The sequence below is a fragment of the Lissotriton vulgaris genome, chromosome 12 (assembly GCF_964263255.1).
Source record: "Lissotriton vulgaris chromosome 12, aLisVul1.2, whole genome shotgun sequence".
NCBI classification, from domain to species: domain Eukaryota; kingdom Metazoa; phylum Chordata; class Amphibia; order Caudata; family Salamandridae; genus Lissotriton; species Lissotriton vulgaris.
This window is the reverse complement of record NC_141700.1, coordinates 717349241-717372487: the sequence shown is the minus strand read 5'-3', so window position 1 is coordinate 717372487 and position 23247 is coordinate 717349241. Positions and strand designations below refer to the sequence as shown.

Here is a 23247-nt window from a genome sequence, read left to right as displayed (position 1 = left end):
AAAGTCTTGCACACTCCTTGATGTCCTGACAACCGAGAATCATGACACCATTCAAAAGCGGTCTTTCTCATGGTTTCCTCCGGAAGAAACAACTTGTTGTTTTGGAAAGGAAGTCCTTTCTTTAACGTGCGACCACTACCCTGGGCTTCCCACTCAATCCAGTCCCCTGGGGTCTTTGCCTGACTGATATGATCCAAGAAAGAGTCGGCCTGTAATACACACACCACCTTTTTTGGATCCACAATGGCCTCAAGTCTAGGTAGTTCTGTGGATGTCTCCCCCTGTTGTTGACGTGATAGGGTATCCGCCTTCTTGTTGTCAGCCCCAGGACGGAAGGTGATAATAAAGTCATTTTCAGAGAAAAACAGCATCCACCGCATTTGTCTCTGAGAGAGGTTGCGGGCGGTTTTCATGTACTGTAAGTTTCGGTGGTCCGAAAATACGGTAACCTGAAAATCCGCCCCCCACAGGTGCTGTCGCCATTCCTGGAAGGCCTTTTTAATCGCAAGCAGTTCTTTTTCCACTATCGTGTAGTTCTTTTCTGCCAGACTAAGCTTTTTTGATAGATAGGCCACAGGGTGTAATTGTCCTGTAAGATGATTTCTTTGTGACAAGATAGCCCCTACAGCCTCATCTGATGCATCCGCTTCGACAATGAACAGGTATTCTGGTTTAGGGTGTGCCAAAACGGGAGCTGATGTAAAAGCAGTTTTGAGGGACTGAAAGGCTCCATCCGCAACCTCACTCCACTGAAAGGGAACCCCTTTTCTCAACAACCTGGACAAAGGGGCTGCCACCTGAGAAAACTGGGCTATAAACCTGCGATAGTAGTTGGAAAACCCTAAAAAGCTTTGTACTTCCTTAACACTTTTAGGAACAGGCCATTCTTGCACCGCCTTCACCTTTCGTTCTGACATCTGCAACCCAGAATGATTCAGCACCACCCCCAAAAACTCAACTTCAGGCACACTGAACTCGCATTTGGATAGCTTGCAGAAAAGTCTGTTGTCACCCAGCTTTTGCAATACTTGAGTGACATGAACATGATGCTGTTTGGAGTTGTCGGAATAGATAAGAATGTCGTCTATGTAGACAACCGCACACACATCCACAAACTCCTTTAGGACGTCATTAAGAAAATACTGAAATGCCGCAGGGGCATTACACAGCCCAAACGGCATGACAGTATACTCGTATAGGCCATAACGAGTCTTAAAAGCCGTTTTCCACTCGTCGCCCTCTCTAACCCTGACCAGGTGGTAGGCACCCCTTAAATCCAGACGAGTGTAGATTTTAGCATCTTTTACCTGATCAAGTAGGACTGTTATTAAGGGCAGAGGGTATCTATTCCTTACTGTGTTTTTATTTAGGACTCTGTAGTCGACACATACCCTCAACTCACCGTTGGCTTTTTTGATAAAAAACAAGGGGGAGGCAGCGGGGGATCTGGAGGGTCGGATGAACCCAATGGCCACGTAGTGGTCTAGATATTCCCTCAAGTGTGCGGTTTCAGGAACCGATAGGGCATACACTCTGCAGGAAGGAAGCGTTGCCCCTTCCACCAAATCGATCCGACAATCATAGGGTTCATGAGGAGGCAGTTGTTCAGCCATGCTTTCACTAAAGACATCCTCATACCCCCTATATTGTACGGGCAACACCACCACCTTTTCAGCAGCTGTAGCCACTACTAGCGGCAGATACGAGACTGCAGCCTTCTCTGTACCTGATATGATCACATGTTCCCTACAATCCTCGGAAGCAAACCGAACCTCCTTCGTTTTCCAATCAATCGTCGGATTGTGGCGGCTTAACCAGGGCATTCCTAGTATAACCTCATATTGAGGTGCTTCAATGATATTCAATTTTAATTCCTCTCTATGGAGTCCTTCTGGTATTTGTACAGACAACACAAGAGTGTCTGTTTGTTCCGTAATCTTTCCTGACTTTAACGGTTTTCCGTCCACAGCTAGTACCTCTTCAGGGAACTCCCGTGGCACTCTCTCCAGAGACAGAGCGGAAACCAGCCCACTATCAATAAAGTTCCCAGTGGCTCCGGAGTCGATCATGACGCTCACCTGGTGGGTATGCAACCGACTCTCCAAGCCCATGGGAAGGAGTATGTGTGTCTCGGTCTCCATCAGTGTCAGCACTGTCAAGGAGGGGATTTGGTAAGGCGGGGAACCCTTTTCTACTTCAGCCTCCACCTGCCTGCCTTTCTCCGCAGTTCCCATCGATGTGATGGCCAGTTTTTTACTCCTATTCCACCCACCACTCATCTTAGGCTTAGTAGGACACTCCCTAACATAGTGGCCCTTCTTCCCGCAGTAAAGGCACAGACCCTGAGCTCGGCGATGTTCCTTTTCTTCCTTGGTCAGTGGGGCCTTGACCGCCCCTATCTCCATAAGTTCAGCCCCCTGTTCTGTAGTCATCCCTGTTCTCCTGGGTGTAGAGTCGGACCCAAAGGTCCCTCGTTCCCATCGCCTTCTCTCATTCCCTCTATCACTTATTCGACCATCCAGACGTAGGGTCAGGTTTATCATGTCGGCACAGGTAACTGGCTGGGGATCTATCTGTGCGATAACATCCTTAAGACTATCCCTCAACCCTTGATAAAACAGGGACATCCTTTTTTCCTCTGGCCAGGATGTTTCAGCTATCAAATGATTGAAATCTGTTAAATAGGATATCAGATTCCTCTTCCCCTGTCTAAGTGTTAACAGTTCCCTGTCCGCACTAAAAGAGGTGGCTCGGCGATCGAACACCCTCTCGAACTCGGCCCTAAATGCCGTCCAGTTATTCAGCACAGGGTCATCGTTACGCACCAAAGGCACAGCCCAATTAGCCGCATCTCCTATCAAATAGGAGATAGCGAAAGCCACTCGAGAATGATTGGTCGGGAAGGAGGCCGGTTTGCACGAAAAGTGCATCATGATTTGAGTCATGAAAACTTGAGTTTTGGAAGGATCCCCTGAATATCTCTCTGGGCTAGCAAGGGGGATAGGAGGTGGAACAGTCACCTGTATTTGCGAGGGAGAGGCATCGAAAGGGTTCCTACTTAATCTGTCCACCTTTTCCTTTAAAGCTGTGGCCTCTGCCTTGGAGGCAACAAGCTCTTGTTGCACCAGTACCAAGGCCTGAAGCACGTCCTCTAAAGTAGCCATATGACCCCCACCCGGATCGGGTGTAGCTAAATTCGTGGGCGTGTAATTCTGTCAGGTACGCTCCACAGGATCCGGATGATGATCATACAGCCCACCTCCAAACGTCACAAACCCTCTGAGTATATGTCAAAAGAGGATTTGAGCCATTAGGCGAGGGGTAAATACAAAATAATAAACAGGGAAGGAAAGGGAGGGGTCTGCAGGGGAAGGGAATATCTGAAACGACAAAAGGCACAGAGATAAGAACACTGTTCTTTTCTAAGATCTGAACACTCATATAGTAGTCATATAAACTGTATACCTGTGGATATAAAAACAGGAGTTCTGGAAATGTATTTCTGTTATCCCTCTTTGTCTGTACATTCGTCCTATATGAGATATAAATACAGTGAGACCAATAATCACATGCGCCACAGTGACAATGGACCTAGTACACTATGCCTCTCATACCTTCTACAAGAAGCTGCAATATCTCAACAAGGGGGTTCCTGGGAAAGTATCCCACTATTCACACTGAAGAGGAGGACTGAGGAGAACCAAAGAGAGGCAACACAGAGAATAGAAACGCAGAACACGGCAATGCGTGGGAAGCAAGAACCACAGCATTCCGCTCTGCCAGATCCAGTTGAATACCAAGCAGTCCGTTTTCCACAGATAGAAACAAAAGGAATCCAAAAAGAAATAACGATTGTTGTTCGATAGTATTTTCACTGGTTAATACTATCAGCTCACAACACCTCAGTTAGTTAAATACTGTCCTCACGGAGACACGTAGCTGAGACTGCCACAACGCTCCGTTATAACATGAATCCAGAAATGGTCATAACCAAAGAGAAAACAAGCAGCTTGTACTGGTGACACATAGCGTCTATCACCACCGTGCACCACCTATGCCTCAGCAGGCTAGAACTGACAATCAGCGATCGTACAGCAAACCCAGTCCAGGTCAATACGGCAACGTGTGGCTGGGAACCACTACGCTCCGCAATTAGGCTGTAAAGCAATCCAAAACAATGACGCGAGCAGTTCCTTCACTGCCCGCGACGAGCAAGACGGCAACGCGTAGCAGCCGCCACCGCGCTCCGCTCAATGACGGTAATCAGAAACGGGATACCGCTCCTACCTTTCCAGAGTTCTTCAAAGCAGGAGAATCCCCGTAGACCAAATGAAAGTGCGAGAGAAGACTTCCCTCTCGCGTTGCACCCAAAACGCCGGAATTACACGCAACAGGAAGCGTGTCATTCTTCCTGAAATAGCCTCAGCCGAGGCTTCTGGGAATTGTAGTTCCTAAGCGATGTACCAGGTTTTCAATGCAGGCGCTTAGGTCGATCCTGACATAAATGGGGCAATGATCATCAAGCTGATCCGGGACCTAGACCCCCTCCTGCAGCACCCAACAAGGAGGACCAATGCCGTTCCCACCCATGTGCAGGTATTGTGCAGCCTGCACCTACTGGCCTCCGGAAGCTTCCAGGGGATAGTCGTTGTTGCAGGGGGGATATCCCAGCCCACCATGTCCCGCTGCCTAAGGAGTTTCCTGGTGGCCATACTGACCCGCCTACACCACTACATCTCATTCCCTACCAGCCAACATGACTTGAATGACACCAAGCTGCAATTTTACAATGTAGCACAATTCCCACATATAATAGGATGCATTGACTGTACCCACATCCACATCTGCCCACCAGCACAAGCGGAATACATGTATCGCAACAGCAAGTCCTACCACTCCCTCAATATCCAGATGGTGTGCAATGCAAAGACAATCATCACGGACATAGTGGCACAGTACCCGGGGAGCACACATGACTCCTTCATATTCCGGCACAGTGGCATTCACACACGACTGGCCAGGGGAGACTTTGGTGAAGGACACCTACTGGGTAAGTACACATGCCCCACAATATTACACTGTGATAATGTATGACAACATTAATAATGACATGAGTCATATTAAGTTAGTTAGAATTTTTGTAATTGTTACTGCACAATAAAATGGGCATTCTGCTAACTGGTACATGAATGACATATTGTGTCATATGTCTGTTCGTCTGGAGGGCATGCTTGTAGCGGCAGCATGTACCCTCATGCTAATGTTCAACTGTTCAGTGCCGCCTCCGGGTAGTTGCCCCCAACCTCCTTTCAACGTCCTCCTCCTGATTTGGCCGTGAGGCAGCAAAGGCCTGCTGCTGCGGCGGGGTGCTACCACCGGTGGAACGGACTGGCTGCTATGGCTGGATGTAGCCTCACTGGTGTCGTCAGCCCCCCCCGCCTGGCCATGGCCCGTAGCCTGCATGCCCTGCACTGCTGTTGACACCTGCTCCAGAGCTCTCGCGACGTCCTGGCAGCACTGGACCATTTGGACCTGCATGGCCAAGGAGCGTCACGAGAGCTGGGAGGTCGCGTTCCCAATTATGTAGTTAGACCGCGTGTACGCTGACAGGCGGGTCAGCAGCTGGCGGTGTCTGCGGCAATTGAGATCCCGCTGGCTGAACATGGCCTGTGTGTTGGCCTCCAAAGCAGCTGTCATCCTATCCATACGGTCTGACATGTGTGCTACATTACGGGCAGTCTTGTCCAGTTGGAGGTGGATGGCCGCAAGATGACGGGCCTGGGTTTGATGCACATGTAGCATTCTGCGCTCAATGGAGAGCCCACCTGGACGCACGTTTCGGCCCCTGCCAGCGTGGGAATTGTTGTTGCGCTGCTCCCTCACCAGTCAGCTTGTCTGGCTCCTCACAGCTGCAGGGCGGCGGGTTGGTTGGCGAACTGCTGCTGGTGTTGCAGGCCCCACTGGTGGTTGTGTGACGCGCGGTGGTACTGCAGCACCTGTTGGCACAGGGGTGGCACTGGCCACAGGGGCAGGTGGTGGGATGACCGCTGGTGCGGCAGCTTGCCCTGATGGTCCGGGCTGTGGGGTTTGATGTGTGTCTCCCTCTGTGTCCTCCGTGATGTCCTCAATTACCAGGGCATCGCTGTCTGTGCTGGGGACATCAGCGCCACCTGTGATGTAAAGTGGACGTTGATTAGTGACATGTTTCTTACACATTTAGGCTTGCTACATGCATGCAGACTACCATTCCCTGACTCGCTGCAGGATTGACTCTCACTGAACATGTCTGGCTTAATGGTGCAGGATGGTAATTGTGGTCAGACTACATGTCCCACAATGCAATAGCGCTTTAGTGGTGTGCTTTGGCTGCATGACTGGGGTTTGATATAGGATGCACTGGAGTCATGGACATTGTTAGGGGACAGGGGGTCGCAGTCGCATGGCACTTACCTGGTGTGTCTTGGGTGGGTCGGGAGGAGTCAAGCTGGATCACACCCACGCATGCCTGCAGATTGATGGTGTCCTCCACTCGGTCCTCCAGTGGTGTGTTCGGTGGGACAGTGGGCTCCCCTCCACCTGTCGCCACACGCTCCCCCAGCCTCTCCGCAATCTTCTCCTTTGCCCGCCCTCTGAGGTTATACCATCGCTTTTTGAGCTCGTCTACGGAGCGCTGGGTCACCCCCACGGAGTTCACTTTTGCGCGGATGCGCAACCATATCCGCCTTTTATCGGCCTCAGGCACCCTTCTGGAGTCTTTGCCAAAAAGCCGATTGTGGTCCTTAGAGACTCTTTCAATTAAGTATTCGAGCTCTTGCTCTGAAAATTTTATTTTCCTCTTTCTTCCACTGGTAGATCCACCTGCTGCATCCTGTGACATGCTTGCCACTGGGGTGTCTCCTGCTTTACTCCTGTAGGCACACTGGAGGGGAGCTCTGACACTGCTGCTTCTACTTCAGCCTCTCACTGCTGAATGAGGGTGGAACCTGCCTACTTCCTGGTTGTGATGTCATCACTGTGCTCAGGATGCGACTTCCCGTTTTTGCGATCTCGCAGTTAGCGAGATCGCAATTTGCGATTTTAGTAATTGCAAGATCGCAATTTCAACACGGGTATCGGCCGATTCTGCGAATATTTACCGATTTCTGGGAACTCGCAATCGCCGATTGCGATTCGCATTTTTTTCTCGCGAATATTCATGAATGCCGTTCTGCGATTTCTAAATTGCGATTCGCTTTTTCTCGCAATTTAGAAATCGCAGAATTTGACATTGATGAATCTGGCTGTTGGTCCCCAGGGATAGAACCAGTATGAAGGGTGACCAACAGCATGTTGGGACCCAAGAAATCTCCCCGCGGGTCATTTTGACCTATAATCGCCAACATGGAGATCTCAGAAAGATCATATATAAAAACTGGAAACTGGTACAAAGTGACCCTGTCATTGGTCACAAAGTGAGCAAGAAGCCCTTGCTCACTCTTCGCAAATCTCCCTCCATGTCAAAGGTTTTGGTTAGCAATACCATCGAGCCAAAACTTTCGAATACTTGGTTGACACTCAAAAAGGGCTTTAAGACCTGTCCTCAATGTAAAGCCTGCCGTTACGGCAGCAATAGGACACACTATACAAGCCCTTTCCGACAGGAACCTATTGCTATCACCAAGTGGTTAACCTGCAAAACGGAATATGCTATCTATGTGCTGGAGTGTCCGTGTGGGCTACAGTATGTGGGCAGCACTAAGCTGCCCGCTCACAAACGGATACTCCAACACATACGTGCAATTTCGGGACACGACCAAAACTATTCGGTTGCCAGGCATTTCGAAGCCAAACATCTAGGCATCCCTGATCAGCTCCAGTACTTTGTCATAGATGCAGTGGAGGTGTCAAGGAGGGGAGGTGACTGTGAGGCCAAACTCCGTCTCCTTGAGACCAGGTACATACTGGAGCTCAATACAAAGAATCCTAATGGATTAAATGACAGGGAAGATCTATATACCTGCATTTAGGGTTCACAGGAGTGCCTATTAGACCTGTCCGGATATTGTAAATAATGAACTGGTTTTTAACTAATTCTCTCTTTTTTAAATTGAGATATGTGGTGACTCTTTTGGATGATTTGTTTGCAATTTTTTAGACACTTTTGTAAATAACAGGAATCTGTACTGTTTTATATATTCTTGCACTTTATAACAGTTTTGCACATCACTCAATATGCACTTTATATTATCAAGCAGACAGCTTTGTGTGGCAGGCCCACTTGGGCTTCATGTGTTCAGATTCATTGCATACTGTAAATAGTATCAGTATTGCTAACGTGCAGAATTACGCTTTTTTTTGTTTAATATGACGGTTACAACTGCCTTGTTAGAGAAGGGATGATATTATTAATTATCCATCCAAGTATGTACAACATATGGTTATATCATGAATCCTATCAATTTCCTTGCATAGACGAATTATTCGCCATGTATATTTAGGAAATTGCATTACCTGCTGCTAATTAAGAGGATTGTTGTACCACACTTCTTTCTGTAAAAAACTTGACTATTTAAGTTTATTAATGTATAGGCAGTTTTAACTCAATTTAATATATTTTAGCATTGTCTAAGATACTATTTTGACCATTGCGTTTTTTGCACAGTATTTTTACTATGTTTATTGATAACCATTCTGCACTGTCACTTTAAATTGTCTGCTCGAAGGCTGGCAGTTTGTCATGTGATCAAGCCTCCTTGGAGGCGAAACGCGTCATGGCGGCAGCACTGGCATTTATGAAATAAAATCACTTATTTGCACCAGCAATTACTGGGTCCACTCTTCGTCATTTTGGATTTGGGCAGTGTGAGTCTGCAGCGTGACGATTTTCCAAAATATATATATATATATAAATATATATATATATATATATATATATATATATATATATATATATATATATATATATATATATATATATATATATATATATTCTTACAGTGTAGTGGTTGCAAAACTATTTACAAGCAATATACCACATCTGTTATAGTGACCTACCACTGGCCTATCTCTTAACCATGTGCCATAAATTAAAAAAAGCAAGTTCCATGTGAGTGCACAAGTGTCACCCCTGCTCACCCCCTTGGAAGCTTGTCACGAGCAGTCAGGCTTATCTTAGAGGCATGAAAAACACAGTTCGTACAGTCATTAGCTCCGTCTGGGGCTACCGCGATGCTTAAAACAACAGAGTCTAACAGTTCCAGCCGACCACGTCGGTATGGGCCAGCGAAAGCGTGAATAGACTCGGTGAGACCAAGGCTTACAGAGCAGGGCGAGACAGTGCTTGATGCGGGGCTGGCAGGATGCGGTGCAGGCAACAGAGCCAGTGAGCGGGAGCTGGCATTGGTCAGCCCCGACGGATGTGTGGGACGAGAGGGGGAATTGTGAAAGTTACGAGCAGTGCCCCACCCACGATGCAGTCACGGGTGTCGAAGTCAGCAGCAGCGGCGGCGTCAGAACCAGGATGGTGAAGTGAAGCCCGGGTCTATTCAGTCCATCCCTGACTCATCTAGACTCTCTGGAGCCACTGCTCCTCCCCAGCCCCTGTCATCCCAAAGCCAGACAGTCAATCCACAAACCCAGCAGAGGCATACTGGACTGCTAAGCAAGAAAATACTTACTTTCTAAAAGTGGTATTTTCCAACACAGAATGTAAAAATCAACTTTACTAAAAGATGCATCTTTAGATTCGAAGTTCAGGCATACTAAACTTTATTTTCCTACCTTGTTACCAGGGGTAGTTATGTTTATAAGATGTTATAAACAAACTCCTCATTCTGTCCTATGGCAACAGGAAGCCTTGGAATAGGAAAAAATTAAAATGGCAGTAATTCACAATCAGGAAATGCCACACACATCAGTGCATGTCCTACCTTTCACATACACTGCACCCTGCCCACAAGGGTACCATGGACCTACCTTAGGAATGACTGATATGCAAGAAAAGGGAAGGTTAGGGCCTGGCAAGTGGTTTCACTTGCCAAGTCGACATGGCAGTATTAAACTGCACACAGATACTGCAGTGGCAGATCTGAGTTACCTTTTTTTAGGGCTACTCACGTGGGTGCCACAATCAGTGCTGCAGGCCCACTATTAGCATTTGATTTACAGGCCCTGGCACACTCAGTGCACTTTACTAGGGACTGACTAGTAAATCAAATATGCCAATCAAGGAAACACCAATCCATAGTAATACTTTACAACAGGAGCACTTGCACTTTAACACTGAACAGCAGTGAGAAAGTGTGCAGGGATGATAAACCAGTAAAACAGAGTCAAAACCAGGAGGTCAGAAAGCAAAAAATCAGGGAAAACACGCCAATAGATGCCAAGTCTAACCCTCACCAAATTACCTAATTCATGCCAAAATTCTGAAAGAATGCAGCAATTCCATAAGTTATATTGAAATCTAAACATAGGCAGCATAAGGTTGCAGACAATGAACTGGAAGGTATGTCTGGGCCTGCCCTCAATGCCTGGTCTTGGTGTCTCCTTTGGTTCAGGGTGGGGTGGGCCATTCATAATCATGCTCAGTGTAACTGCACGTGAAATCATTCATGTGGCACGAGCCACAGCCCAACCCACTGCAAGTCTGAGTACTGTAGACGCCATTGTCTCCTCCTTTTACTTTAGTCTCTATCTATCTATCTATCTATCTATCTATCTATCTATCTATCTATCTATCTATCTATCTATCTATCTATCTATCTATCTATCCTGGACATGAATGTCATTTAAGGGTCAACAGGAGTTGCAGCAGTCTCACCGCCGCCGCCACCGAGACGCTGCTTGTACCACGACATGCGTGCCCCGCACTCTGCACCGTCTCGCTTCACACAGTCGCCCTTGTATGCCGACATCGATGCTGCTGCTTGTACCGTGGTTTGAGGGCGCTGCACGTATGATACACGACGCACCATCCTCATCCCACACCGCAGCCTTGGCCTACCGACGCCGGCACCATTGACTTCAGTTCGTCAGCCGACGACAGCGCTTCAGCAACGACGATGCAGCTGCTTGCACCGTGACCTGCCAGCACCACGAAGAGCACCGCTGCACTTCGCAGCGCAGTACCCGATGCCTTCAGACGCCAGCGTTCCTGACTTCAACAACGAGGAGTTCGATCTGCAATGCGTGTGACTTCAAGGGCCCAACGACTCCTGCACTGACCTCCAGAACCGACGCCTGAGGACCCCATGCTTTCGGAGCTCAACGAGAGGTCACCAACACCCTGCATTTCTAAAGGTACAGTTTTGCAAGTCTTTCCGACACCCTAGTTGGCCCGCGACCCTGCGGTCAGCCAGAACTGTTTTGAATTTGTTGTTCACAACGCCGTGATAGCCCCAGACGGAGCTATCGACTTCAACAAACTTTATTTCAAGTTTATTTTGATACCTGAAGATTTCTAAGTACTGTATTGTGGATTGTTATCGATTTTGTTCTTGTCTTAAATATATAAAAATATTGGATATTTTTCTATACTGGTGGGGTATGCTTTTGTAGTGCTTACACTGTGTTACTGTTGGTTATGTGCAAATGCTATACACCTTCGTCTAAGATAAGCCGGACTGCTCGTGCCAAGCCACTAAGGGGGTGAGCAGGGGTTAGGGGTTATTTTAGGAGTGTAACTCCCTTATCCTGACTAGAAGGAAGGGTCCCTACTTGGACAAGGTGCAAACCATTGCCAACTAGGGACCCCCATCTCTAACAGCAACACATACACATCTATTTTAGATACCACATATATTAGGGTGGTGCATGATCTTTGAAAGTTGTAGGGCATAACATTAACCCTGAATTGTAGTGACCGAGTGAAGCATGTGAGTCAGACTTCTCCTAGGCCTGCCCCTGAGAACATTTTGAAAAAATTGGGGTCAAAAAGTGCATTTTAAAAGAAACATTCACGTTACTTTGCTACAAAGCTATAGTCTCTGAACTGACACTTTAAATATCCACATCCTTAAATGGTGTGCCAAGCCAATGGAACAAGACACTCCCCTGGAGTTGGCACCATTTTTTAAAAAATGTGCTATGGGTGCCCCCACATATCAAAAAATACCTCCATTGTGCCCAGGCCAGCATTTTGTCATTAGTGCCCTCTTAGGCCAAAAATTACAAACAATATACCATATACAATTACCTCAGTATGTCAGGGCCAGCATTTTGTTGTGGTTCCCTCTTTCATGCACCCCTGTTGCCCTCACTTATGACAATAATAACCTTCAGTGTGACAGTGACAGCATTTTGACACAGATGCTCCCATGCCAAGAATTTCCTCAAGTATGTCCACTACAGAATTTTCCCTGTGCTCTATATGCCACCAATTACCTCTCATATGCCAGTTCCAGTATGTTATCATTATGTCAAGACCTACCTTCAGAACTAATTATCTCCAGCATGTAAATAGCACTATTATACCGTTGCGCAAACACCTATCTACAGTATGCCACTACTTTGTGGGAGATGCCTGTCATGCTAAGAATTGCCTCTAGGAGGCCAGTGCCAGCATTTTTCCATGGGCTCCTTCCTCATCAATTACGTTTAGTATGCTATGGCAAACAGCATACTCACATGTATATAATCACAATCACAATCATGCTCATTTACATCCACTTACTCTCACTCACACTAACATTCATTTTGACCAAATTGTACTCACCCATTCATTGTCACTCACTAGCTTGCACACACTTACCCTTACTTCCTAACCCTCACTCTCTTTCACTGTTCACTCGCTATGACTCGCAAATTCACAGTCCCTCAAATTTCACTTTCTCTGTATGACTAAGTCATACTTTCACTCAGGCACTCTAAAGCGTTCTTTTCACACCCACTCACACATTGTCTCTCTCCCTCATTCTCACTCACATTGATTCTCACACTCTAGAACACTCTCACTCAATCATCCTCTTACTTGGAGCCACTCTTACTCAGTCTCCTCACCGCTTCTCCAGCTCTTCTTCTTAGTTCCAAAAGAGTTCTACAGTTTAGGGGTTTGCCCAGCCAGAACCAGTTCTGTCCTCTCTGGTGCCAGGAAGTTCTGTCCTTCCTGGCAGTGGGTAGAGACAGCATTGTCAGGGGCAGACCAGGCCCATTCAGGTGAAATGAAATCTCCTCCCCTACTCTAAATGCAGCCCAGGTCTATTCAGCCCATCTCTGGCCCTTCCAGACTCTCTGGAGCCACTGCTCCTCCCCAGCCCGTCATCACAAAGCCAGTCAATCCAAAAACCCAGCAAAGGCACACTGGATGGCTGAGCAAGAAAATACCTACTTTCTAAAAGTGGTATTTTCAAACACAGAATGTAAAAATGTAATTCACTCAAAGATGCATCTTTAGATTCTGAGTTCAGGGATACTAAACTTTATTTCTCCACCTTGTTCCCGGGGGCCAGCTATGTTTATAAGATACTATAAACAAACTCCCCATTCTGTCCCATGGGAACAGGCAGCCTTGCAATAGTAAAAAACTAAATTGGCAGTAATTCACCAGCAGGACATGCCACACACCAGGGCATGTCCTACCTTTGACATACACTGCACCCTGCCCACAGGGGTACCTTGGGCCTACCTTAGGGGTGACTGACATGTAAGGAAAGGGAAGGTTAGGACCTGGCAAGGGGGTGCATAACACCCAAGGCAGTACCAGACTGCACACAGGCTCTGCAATGGCAGACCAGAGTTACATTTACAGGCTGCTTGTTTAGGTGGGACAATCTGTGCTGCAAGCCCACTAGCAGCATTTGATTTACAGGCCCTGGGCACACACAGTGCACTGTACTAGGGACTGACTTGTAAATCAACTCAGCCAATCATGGACACACCAATCCATAATAACAATTTACAACAGGAGCACTTGCACTTCAACACTTAACAGCAGTGGGAAAGTGTTCAAAGACACTAAACCAGCTAAAACAGAGTCCGAACAGGGAGGTCAGAAAGCAAAAAGACAGGGGAAACACACCAAAAGATGCCAAGTCTAACAGTTGCGTTGATATATAATCATACAGCAATTATGGAACTTCAGTGATGTCACTTATTGTGATGTCACCAAGGTTAAGGTCATGTGACATGAGCTTGAAAAATTCAGTCAAAGGTTATATGATGTCACTGCCTGTGATTTCATTAAGACCAACAGGCACTTCTTATCATGTATGGTGCCAGAGCGCTTTACATCACACACATATTATACAAAGACAATAAATCATACAAGTGTGTAGAATCAACATAAAGGAAATGCTACATAAGACAATGAAGTCTAAAAGATTTAGGAGTCAGAGCCACTTGTTTGTCATTGATACTAATAGAGATCATATGTTAAGAGTCCTTGGTCTAGAGTGGCGGCACTCAAAGTACGGACTTCGGGTCACTTGCGGCCCGCCAGACCTTTCCTTGCGGCACCCATGGAAAACAACAGCAGTCATGGACTCTGCACTATTACTGCTGTTGTGATTCCTCGAATCCTCGGGGGCACATTTGCAGAGAAAAGGTCCAAGGGGCATGCACAGGCAATCAGTGTCTTGCATGCTCACCTGCAGACCCACCCTCACGTGTCGCTGTGACGTCACATACTTGTGTCGCGGCAGGAGAGGTTTTTAAAAGAAGGCATGCAAGTTGCTGCCTTTCTTTACCTGCCCTTATCCTTACCTACAATATATAACAAAGGGACCCCCTGATACTGCTAGTTAGTTCCTAGGTCAGGGCACAAATATTATACAAATAACTTTATCCTAGGCAACTATTGGGTCCTGAGAAAATAGCAGGTACTATAAAACATCAATTATTGTAGCCAAGGAGTGAATCAACTAATGTAGTGCACATAGTAATATCAACAATGAGAAAAATTATTATTCATGATCAATTTATTGATAGTACAAAAATTATTAATCAAATCATCGACATAATTAAAAAATCACACAGTTCATACATCATGAATGCACAGTTTTACAAATGACGACAATTTAAATGTATACATATATATTAAAAAACAAATTAAAAAACCAAACAAGTGGAATATTTGTTTTGTCTCTTATCCTTACCTACCTCAGACTTACCTCAGCACCGGCGGAAGCAGTGTATGCTCAGCTGAGATTGAGCTCAGATGTATTGCCCCGGATCTCAAATTGCTGCATCTCTGCACCTCTGAAAGTAGTAAGTGTATGCCAATGTCACCCTTGTTATTGCTGATGCCCCATATTTTGTAATTCTCTGTTGCTCGACCTCCTTGTTATTGTTATAATCACCCACACAAAAAGGAAAGATGACCTTTGGGGTTTTCAAGTGGGGTCAAAATCTTGGGCAGAAGAGTAGCGTATGCATTTCTTTAGGATTCTGAGTGGTTAGGTTTTGCATATTAAGTTAAGTGCGTGCGACAGTAGATGGCGCTGTTGCTGCATTCTGGGAGTGACCAATTGTGAGTTTTGCATCAGCTGAAATTAACTTTTTATACAAGGAGTTTGTTGTTCCCCCGGAGTAAACAGGCATGGCTTTAAGTGGGCTAGGTGCTTAAAAGCAGGTGCTGAGATGAGTCGCTATCGGGGGCTCATTTTTACCTTCAGGTTGAAAGAATATATATATCAACTTGGCTGCAGCACCACTGCTCAAACAATCTTTGTCATTTCAAATCGACTCGTTTTCATTCTTAGTCTCAACATTTCAGATCTGAAGCATTTTCAATATTATATACAACAAACCCATAGTTTTTGCTTATTATTTTATGCAACTAACAACCTCTGGGGTCTCCATTTTCGCCCTCAAGGTGAAAGAAAGAAAAAAATCTCAATTCAACATCAGCACCACTGCACAAAGCCTTTGAAGCCTTTACGCAATTTGAAATAGGCCCGTTTTAATTCTTTCACAGTTTCATCGTTTCAGAACTGAAGCATTTTCAATTTTATATATTATATACAACAAAGCCACAGTTGTTGTTTATTTATCTCATGCAACTAATAATCATTGACAAAGCCAATAGTCCTGACTTGTTGCAGGTATAATGTTACTTGTTGTATCTGATATATCTGGAAGCAATGACAAACCACAAAATACCAGTAGGGTGGCACACTATGCTAAGCACAGATTTTTAGCCCTGCTCCCAAATCGCCCATCCCTCCACAGTCATATGTGCGGCCCCCGGTGATTAACCGGACAGTGCATTTCGGCCCCTGAGGAAATATTTGTGAGTACCCATGGTCTAGAGAAAAACAAAATCAGGCATTAAAACTCACAATTAAAAACATAACACGGTGGTTAGTGAAGTCTATACTCTAGACTACTTTTAGAGAGTAGGGAAGTATTGACAAAAATCTGTACATTTCTAAGCCTGTGCATTCAGTTTTCACATGCTTCTTTCATGCCACATCATAGCTCAGTCAGCCCTGAGTGGGGGGCCCCCTCCATGTACTTTGCTGTTGGGCCCCATCAGGTTTTTGTTACACCGCTGACTTCAATGCCACGTAATGGATAGTATGCACTATATAAATACTATATATATATATATATATATATATATATATATATATATATATATATATATATATATATATACATATATATATATATATATATAAAATAGAGGAGGCAGTCCAAATCTGTAGAAGAGTTAGCCTGAAATCGGTAGAAATATTTGCCAAAATATGGTGAGGAGGGCAGAGGTGGAACATAAAAGATTGTATTTAATGTACATTCAAATACCAGCATTTTATATGCAAAATATAAAACAAAAAACTTTCAGCTTTCATGTTTGGCGCTGAAGCCAGTAGATGCTTATGCATTTATAGACCTGGCTTTTTGAGCAGTAGCAGCCTCCCCCCCCCACCCCCAATCCCCTCCCCCCCCCCACCCAGCGCCTTGAGACCCTCACAGGTAAGTAGTGCGCTTTACAAATGCTATGATTGATTATATGATGATTTTAGAACAGGAACGTGGTCGAGCTTGAGGAAAAAAAAATAGGGGGAATGTATTTTCCTTGTTGACTTCTATTCAACCAGAGGCAACTTTAAGAGGGAGACTGATGAAATAAACCCAATTGTTGCTTCAAAAAATCGGGAGCATCCCTCCTTAATCGGGTTCATTGGCATGTATGATCCTGTGCCACTTTAGAACCTACCGATTTTATTAATCTTCTTAATATTGCGACTATACTAGAAGACAGCCGTAAGAACAGGTGGTTGCCTTTATTTCGCGCCCATTTGAGCCCGTCCTTTTTAGTCTTTCCTTTATTTCGGCACTTCTGCCGCTCTCCGTGCAGCGCCATGTTGCTGTTTCGGTTCACTGTCTGCGTGTGTCTGGTTCTGCCGTAGATGCTGCTGGGAGACCTGTTTGGAATGGCGATGCCGTCAAAGGCTCCTGCACATAATGGCAGAGGAGAGGGCAACTGTTCTGAATAGTGCGGTGAGTGGTGGGAAGAGAACCGACTACTGGAGACGGATCGTCCTCAGAGTTGAGGACTCCCGGGCTGGGCGGCAGACACATTCAAAGGCGGGAGCGTGAATGTGCAGTTGGTTGTCCCAGCTCCACCGCCACGCTCGTTTTCCGGGCTGTGTTTCCGGAAGTGGTGACGACTGCTAGAAGTACAGTTTAAAATCGCTTGTGTTTGTCTGTTTCTCGTGACCCGGAAGTAGAAATGAAAATTCACGATCATTGTTTTTAGGGGTAATAACGATATTTAGTCGGTAAACGATCAGTAACAAAGTGTGTACTACTCATGCTAGATAAATTAAATGTTTACTGTTGTGGCTTTAAATCAAACTGAAATTATGCCGCACCAGTGGATCAAATTATTAATCAGGGTTGGCAAACGTGTGCAGCACGAAAATGCAATCTCTAAACATTAGTATTCTTTAGCCAAGGTTTCAGATTGCTATGTGTGACATTCTCATGTTTTCAGTGTAATTGTGATTGACATTTCAACGACTATGAGTGACACTTTATTGCGGAGCAGAACATCAAGCAATGAAGATGAGGGAAACGTATACATATCAGAAGTTAGACCCATTTGAACCCCGAGAAACTAAGATCATGCAATTGCTGCAAATGCCTGAGGTGGCTGGCTCATAATTACAACGAAGGTATCAAAATCTCACACATAGCAGTTTGAAACCTTGGCAGCTATGAAAGAGGGCATGCATCTCTCTCTTCACATGACATAGCATTGAAGACCATGCCCGTACTCCTGTTCTTGACACCGAGCCTTCTTTTCTCACATATTTCATAAAAGTGATAGAAAAACTGTGTGTGTTTTATTCTTGTGCTGTTTAATTGCTTGTCTTGTACAATACTGATCATATAATAAACTTGTGAATTTTGGATGGGATATTGTATTGACTAATGGGAATAAAAACGCAGAAGCATTTTCAAATGGGCAAAAATAAAAGATGAGCAGCATGCCATGGTGAAATAAGGAGAATTAAACAAACCACTTTTACCAGGAGGTGTTTGCTGTCCAAGACGAGGTCATGCAAAAAAATAATGTAATGGGAAAAGGTTTATCACTTGCAGTGAGGTTAACTGAGTTGGTAAAGTTGCCAATGCAGGGGCCACCTTATTCATAAGCCAATGCTGTAAGCAGGAAAGTAAGACTTTTGAAGTATCTACTAACAGCAGCCTCAGATGTCACCACTAGAAAACAATAAAAAGCGGACATCTAGAAAGCAGGTCACATAGCTGAGCTAAGAATTAACTCCACAAAGAGCGAGCACTTGGGTTTAGACTGCAAAACCACAGGACTCTCTATAACACAATGTACGAGGCCCTAACATAAAGCTCAGCTGCCTCAGACCACTATAAGCCATAAATTAATTAGAGTCAGCTCTCTGTCTCATGGACTCTAGCTGCTGCCGTCATAAGTGTCATGACAGCATGATTTCTGGGCAAGCCTGAGAGGCTGTGAGACATACACAGCGGTCACAGCCAGGCAGGCTGAATTATTTCGAAATGCCACTCCAGTAAAGTGTGCTACCCCGGAAGCCAGCGCACCATCCCCTACACAGATAACTTACTTGCATGAGACAACAAGAGAACTGCATGCACTGTGTAGCAACGAGGAACAATTTATGCCATTTAAAAAAGAAACTTGCTGCATTTATGTTTTACCGTTGGTTTTAGAACAAGCTTCTTCGCACGGTTCACCCTTCAGCGGAGCTTGTTTTACTGCTGCAGAGTAGATCTTCTTGCCCATGCTGTCAAGACAGCCCCTCTCCATACGTGCTCTCTGTTCTGTTCTGTTGTTACTGCCATTTTGTTTATCAGCCCCTGGCCCTTCCCCCACCTCGCTCACGCCTCCCGGCTGACCCTCCCACGCTCCGCCCCATCCACCATCCTTTAAATGTCAGATGTCTCAACGCGCAGCGTCCACGCGCCCAATCCGCGCCGAAGGTGCGCCAAAGGTAAGCCCGTCTACGCCCGTCCGCGCCTGGACCGCGCCCAGCGCCAGACCCCCTGGCCCTCGCATTGCCCAGCCCTCCCGCATTACCTACGATGCCACCACCCTCCTAGCCCTTAACACCGGTCGCGCCCCCAACTGCGTCCAAGCCGCTCCTGGACACACCCATGGACCTTTCTCCTGCTACTCCTGCAAATTCATCGGCACCGACAACATCTCCGCTACGACCACACCACAGATTCCCGACCCCAACCACCTACAATGCATCCTTCTCAACACCCGATCGGTCCACAGACACGCCATTGACCTATGGAATCTACTAGACACCATCTCTCCAGACGTCGCCTTCCTAACAGAAACATGGATGAACGCTTCCTCCGCCCCAGACATCACCATTGCCATCCCTCAAGATTATAAGATCACACGCAAGGACCGTACCGGCCACACAGGAGGAGGAATCGCTATCGTCCATAAAAAATCAATCCACATCTCTACCAGCTCTGACGTCAACCTCGCCAACTCTGAACACCTTCACTTCCAGATCCACATCGACCCCATGACCACACTCAGAGGCACCCTCCTCTACAGACCACCAGGACCCCGCGCAAAATTCAGTGAAGACATCACAGACTTCATCACTCCACACGCGCTCCCCTCCAAAGATTACATCCTTCTGGGAGACCTCAACTTTCACCTTGAAAAGAACAACGACTGCAACACTACCACCCTCTTGGACAACCTCGCCAACCTCGGACTTAAACAACTGGTCACTTCCCCCACCCACATCGCAGGTCACACACTCGACCCCATCTTCACCTCCAGCAATCATGTCTCCTTCAGCCACACTACGGATCTCCTCTGGACTGACCACAGCTGCGTTCACTTCACCTACAACAAGCCGAAACCCACCAACCACCTCCAACCTACTCTGCAAAGAAACTGGAACAAAATCACCATCGACCAGATCTCCTCATCGCTCCTTCTAAACACCCCAACCCACTCTTCTAACCCAGACCAAGCCGCCGCCAACTTCACCCTATGGTTATCCAACACCGCCGACATCCTAGCACCACTGAAAAAACGTCAAAGCAAACCTGGCAGCAAGAAGGCCTCATGGTTCAACGATGATCTTAAGAAGTCCAAGAAACTCTGCCGCTCCCTTGAAAAGGCCTGGAAAAAAGACCCAACCACTAGCACCAAGGACGCCTTCAAAAACGCCACCCGCACTCACCACCAACTAATCCGAAAGGCCAAGAAAACAGCATTCAAGGATCGATTAGACAACAACGCCCACAACAGCAAGGAACTTTTCAACATCGTCAAGGAATTCACCAACCCCTCGGCCAACTCCAACGACATCACCCCCTCTCAAGCCCTCTGCAACTCCCTGGCTTTATTCTTCCACAACAAAATTGCAGACATCCACAACAGCTTCGACAACCAACCCGGAGACCAACCCACCCAACCATTTGCTGAACATTCTCCCCCCTTGAACACCCTTTACGACTGGAACCCAATCTCCACTGAGGACACCATCCGCCTGATGAACTCCATCCACTCAGGATCCCCCACAGACCCATGTCCTCACCACATCTTCAACAAAGCAGACTGCGTCATAGCACCGCACCTCCGAGACGTCATCAACTGCTCCTTCAACTCCGCCACCTTCCCGGAAAGCTGGAAACACGCTGAACTCACCGCCCTTCTGAAAAAACCCACAGCGGACCCCACCGAACAAAAAAATTATCGCCCCATATCGCTCCTTCCTTTCCCGGCCAAAGTCATCGAGAAAGCTGTCAACAACCAGCTCGCCGCTTTCCTCGAAGCCAACAAATCCCTCGACTCCTCACAATCTGGCTTCCGAGAAAAACACAGCACTGAGACCGCCCTCATCGCAGCAACAGACGACATTCGAACTCTACTGGATAATGGAGACACAGTCGCCCTCATCCTCCTCGACCTCTCTGCAGCCTTCGACACAGTCTGCCACAGCACCCTTTTACAACGCCTCAGAAACATCGGAATACAAGGAAAAGCACTTGAATGGATCACCTCGTTCCTCACCGGAAGAACCCAGAGAGTCCGCCTTCCACCATTCAAGTCCGAGGCCACTGAAGCCATCTGTGGCGTACCACAAGGATCCTCACTCAGTCCCACCCTCTTCAACGTATACATGAGCCCCCTCGCAGCCATCGCTCGCCAACACAATCTCAACATCATCTCCTACGCGGATGACACTCAACTGATCCTTTCTCTAACCAATGACCCCAGCACCGCGAAAACTAACCTACACGAAGGAATGAAAGAAGTTGCCGAATGGATGAAACACAGCCGTCTGAAACTGAACTCGGATAAAACAGAAGTCCTCATCTTAGGTACATCCCCCTCTGCATGGGACGACTCTTGGTGGCCGGAAGCCCTTGGAAAAGCACCCATCCCGACAGACCACGCACGGAACCTAGGCGTTATCCTGGATTCTTCACTTTCAATGAACAGACAAGTCAGCGCCGTATCCTCATCCTGCTTCAACATTCTTCGCATGCTCAAAAAAACATTTCGCTGGATCCCCACCGAAACCAGAAAAACTGTCACCCATGCTCTGATCACGAGCCGACTGGACTACGGAAACACCCTCTACGCAGGTACTACCGCTAAACTCCAGAAGAAACTCCAACGGATCCGAAACGCCTCAGCCAGGATCATATTAGACATCCCGCGTAACGAACACATCTCTGGTCACCTGAAAGACCTCCACTGGCTTCCCGTCAATAAGAGGATCACTTTCCGACTGCTAACCCACGCACACAAATTACTCTACGACATCGGACCAGAATGCCTCAACTCACGACTGTCCTTCTACACCCCCTCCCGCTAACTACGTTCTTCCAGCCAAGCCCTCGCCACTGTACCTCGCATCAACAAGTCCACCATGGGAGGCAGATCCTTCTCATACCTGGCAGCTAAAACATGGAACTCACTCCCCACTTACCTTCGCCTTACCCAGAACCACCTAGCATTCAGAAAGCAACTTAAAACATGGATATTTGACAAGTAATCCTCCTCCCCTCCCTAAGCGCCTTGAGACCCTCTGGGTATGTAGTGCGCTATATAAATTATTTGACTTGACTTGACTTGACTTGGAATTTAGTCAACCGTCTGACAGACTCGAACTGAAAAAGTTGTTATCTGTTTAGAGTTATGACCTTTCCCTGGTTCCAAGAGAATCTCTTCCAAAGAGGTTTCTTTATTGCATTCAATCTTATTATTACGGCACCACCCACATACCAGCCAGCGCGAAGCCGCGCCTTCCTCCAAACTTCCCGCTCCCTGGCAGCACAATCTGACTTCCCCCGTGGCGCAATTGTAAGCAACAGCCTGACTGGTCTTATTGGACACTACCTGGGATCATGACGCCCATGATCACATATGATGTTTAATCCATCATAAGTCTGGCACAGCAGTTCAGTTGTCACTGTGAGCCTGGCTCCCAGTGTGAGAGCGAAAGCCTGCGCTACGGGCGGTGCACTGCTGCTACGTGCCCTTGGAGCTTTCAGTTAAGGTTGAGATACAATACAGATATGCGTGACAATGCATTTCAGTGCAGTAATGCGGATTACCACACTGAAATGCGTTAGTATCACGCCTGATACGTGATGCTTGGCAGGGCTGCTTTTGATATTCTAACAACTAATAATGCTGCCTGTATACGTCCCCCCCCCCTCCCCCCCCCCCACACACACACACACTTAGTAGGCGTTTGGCACCCGAATACACTGAAAGTTAAAGCAAAATCATGTGATCAGTTATTCTTTGCTAAAGGTCTCACCTTCAACTTC

The 23247-nt window shown here is 46.7% G+C and overlaps 1 protein-coding gene across 1 annotated transcript in view; it reads left to right on the top strand.

The window, feature by feature from the left end:
• Nucleotides 1-17285: 17285 nt before the first annotated feature.
• CTC1 (CST telomere replication complex component 1) overlaps nt 17286-23247 on the top strand; it is a 167800-nt gene continuing 161838 nt past the window's right edge. Inside the window, exon 1 of the mRNA XM_086945964.1 lies at nt 17286-17421. Within this exon, the coding sequence (XP_086802090.1) occupies nt 17386-17421 (36 nt within the window). The 5' untranslated portion in view covers nt 17286-17385. The remainder of the gene's footprint in view (nt 17422-23247) is intronic.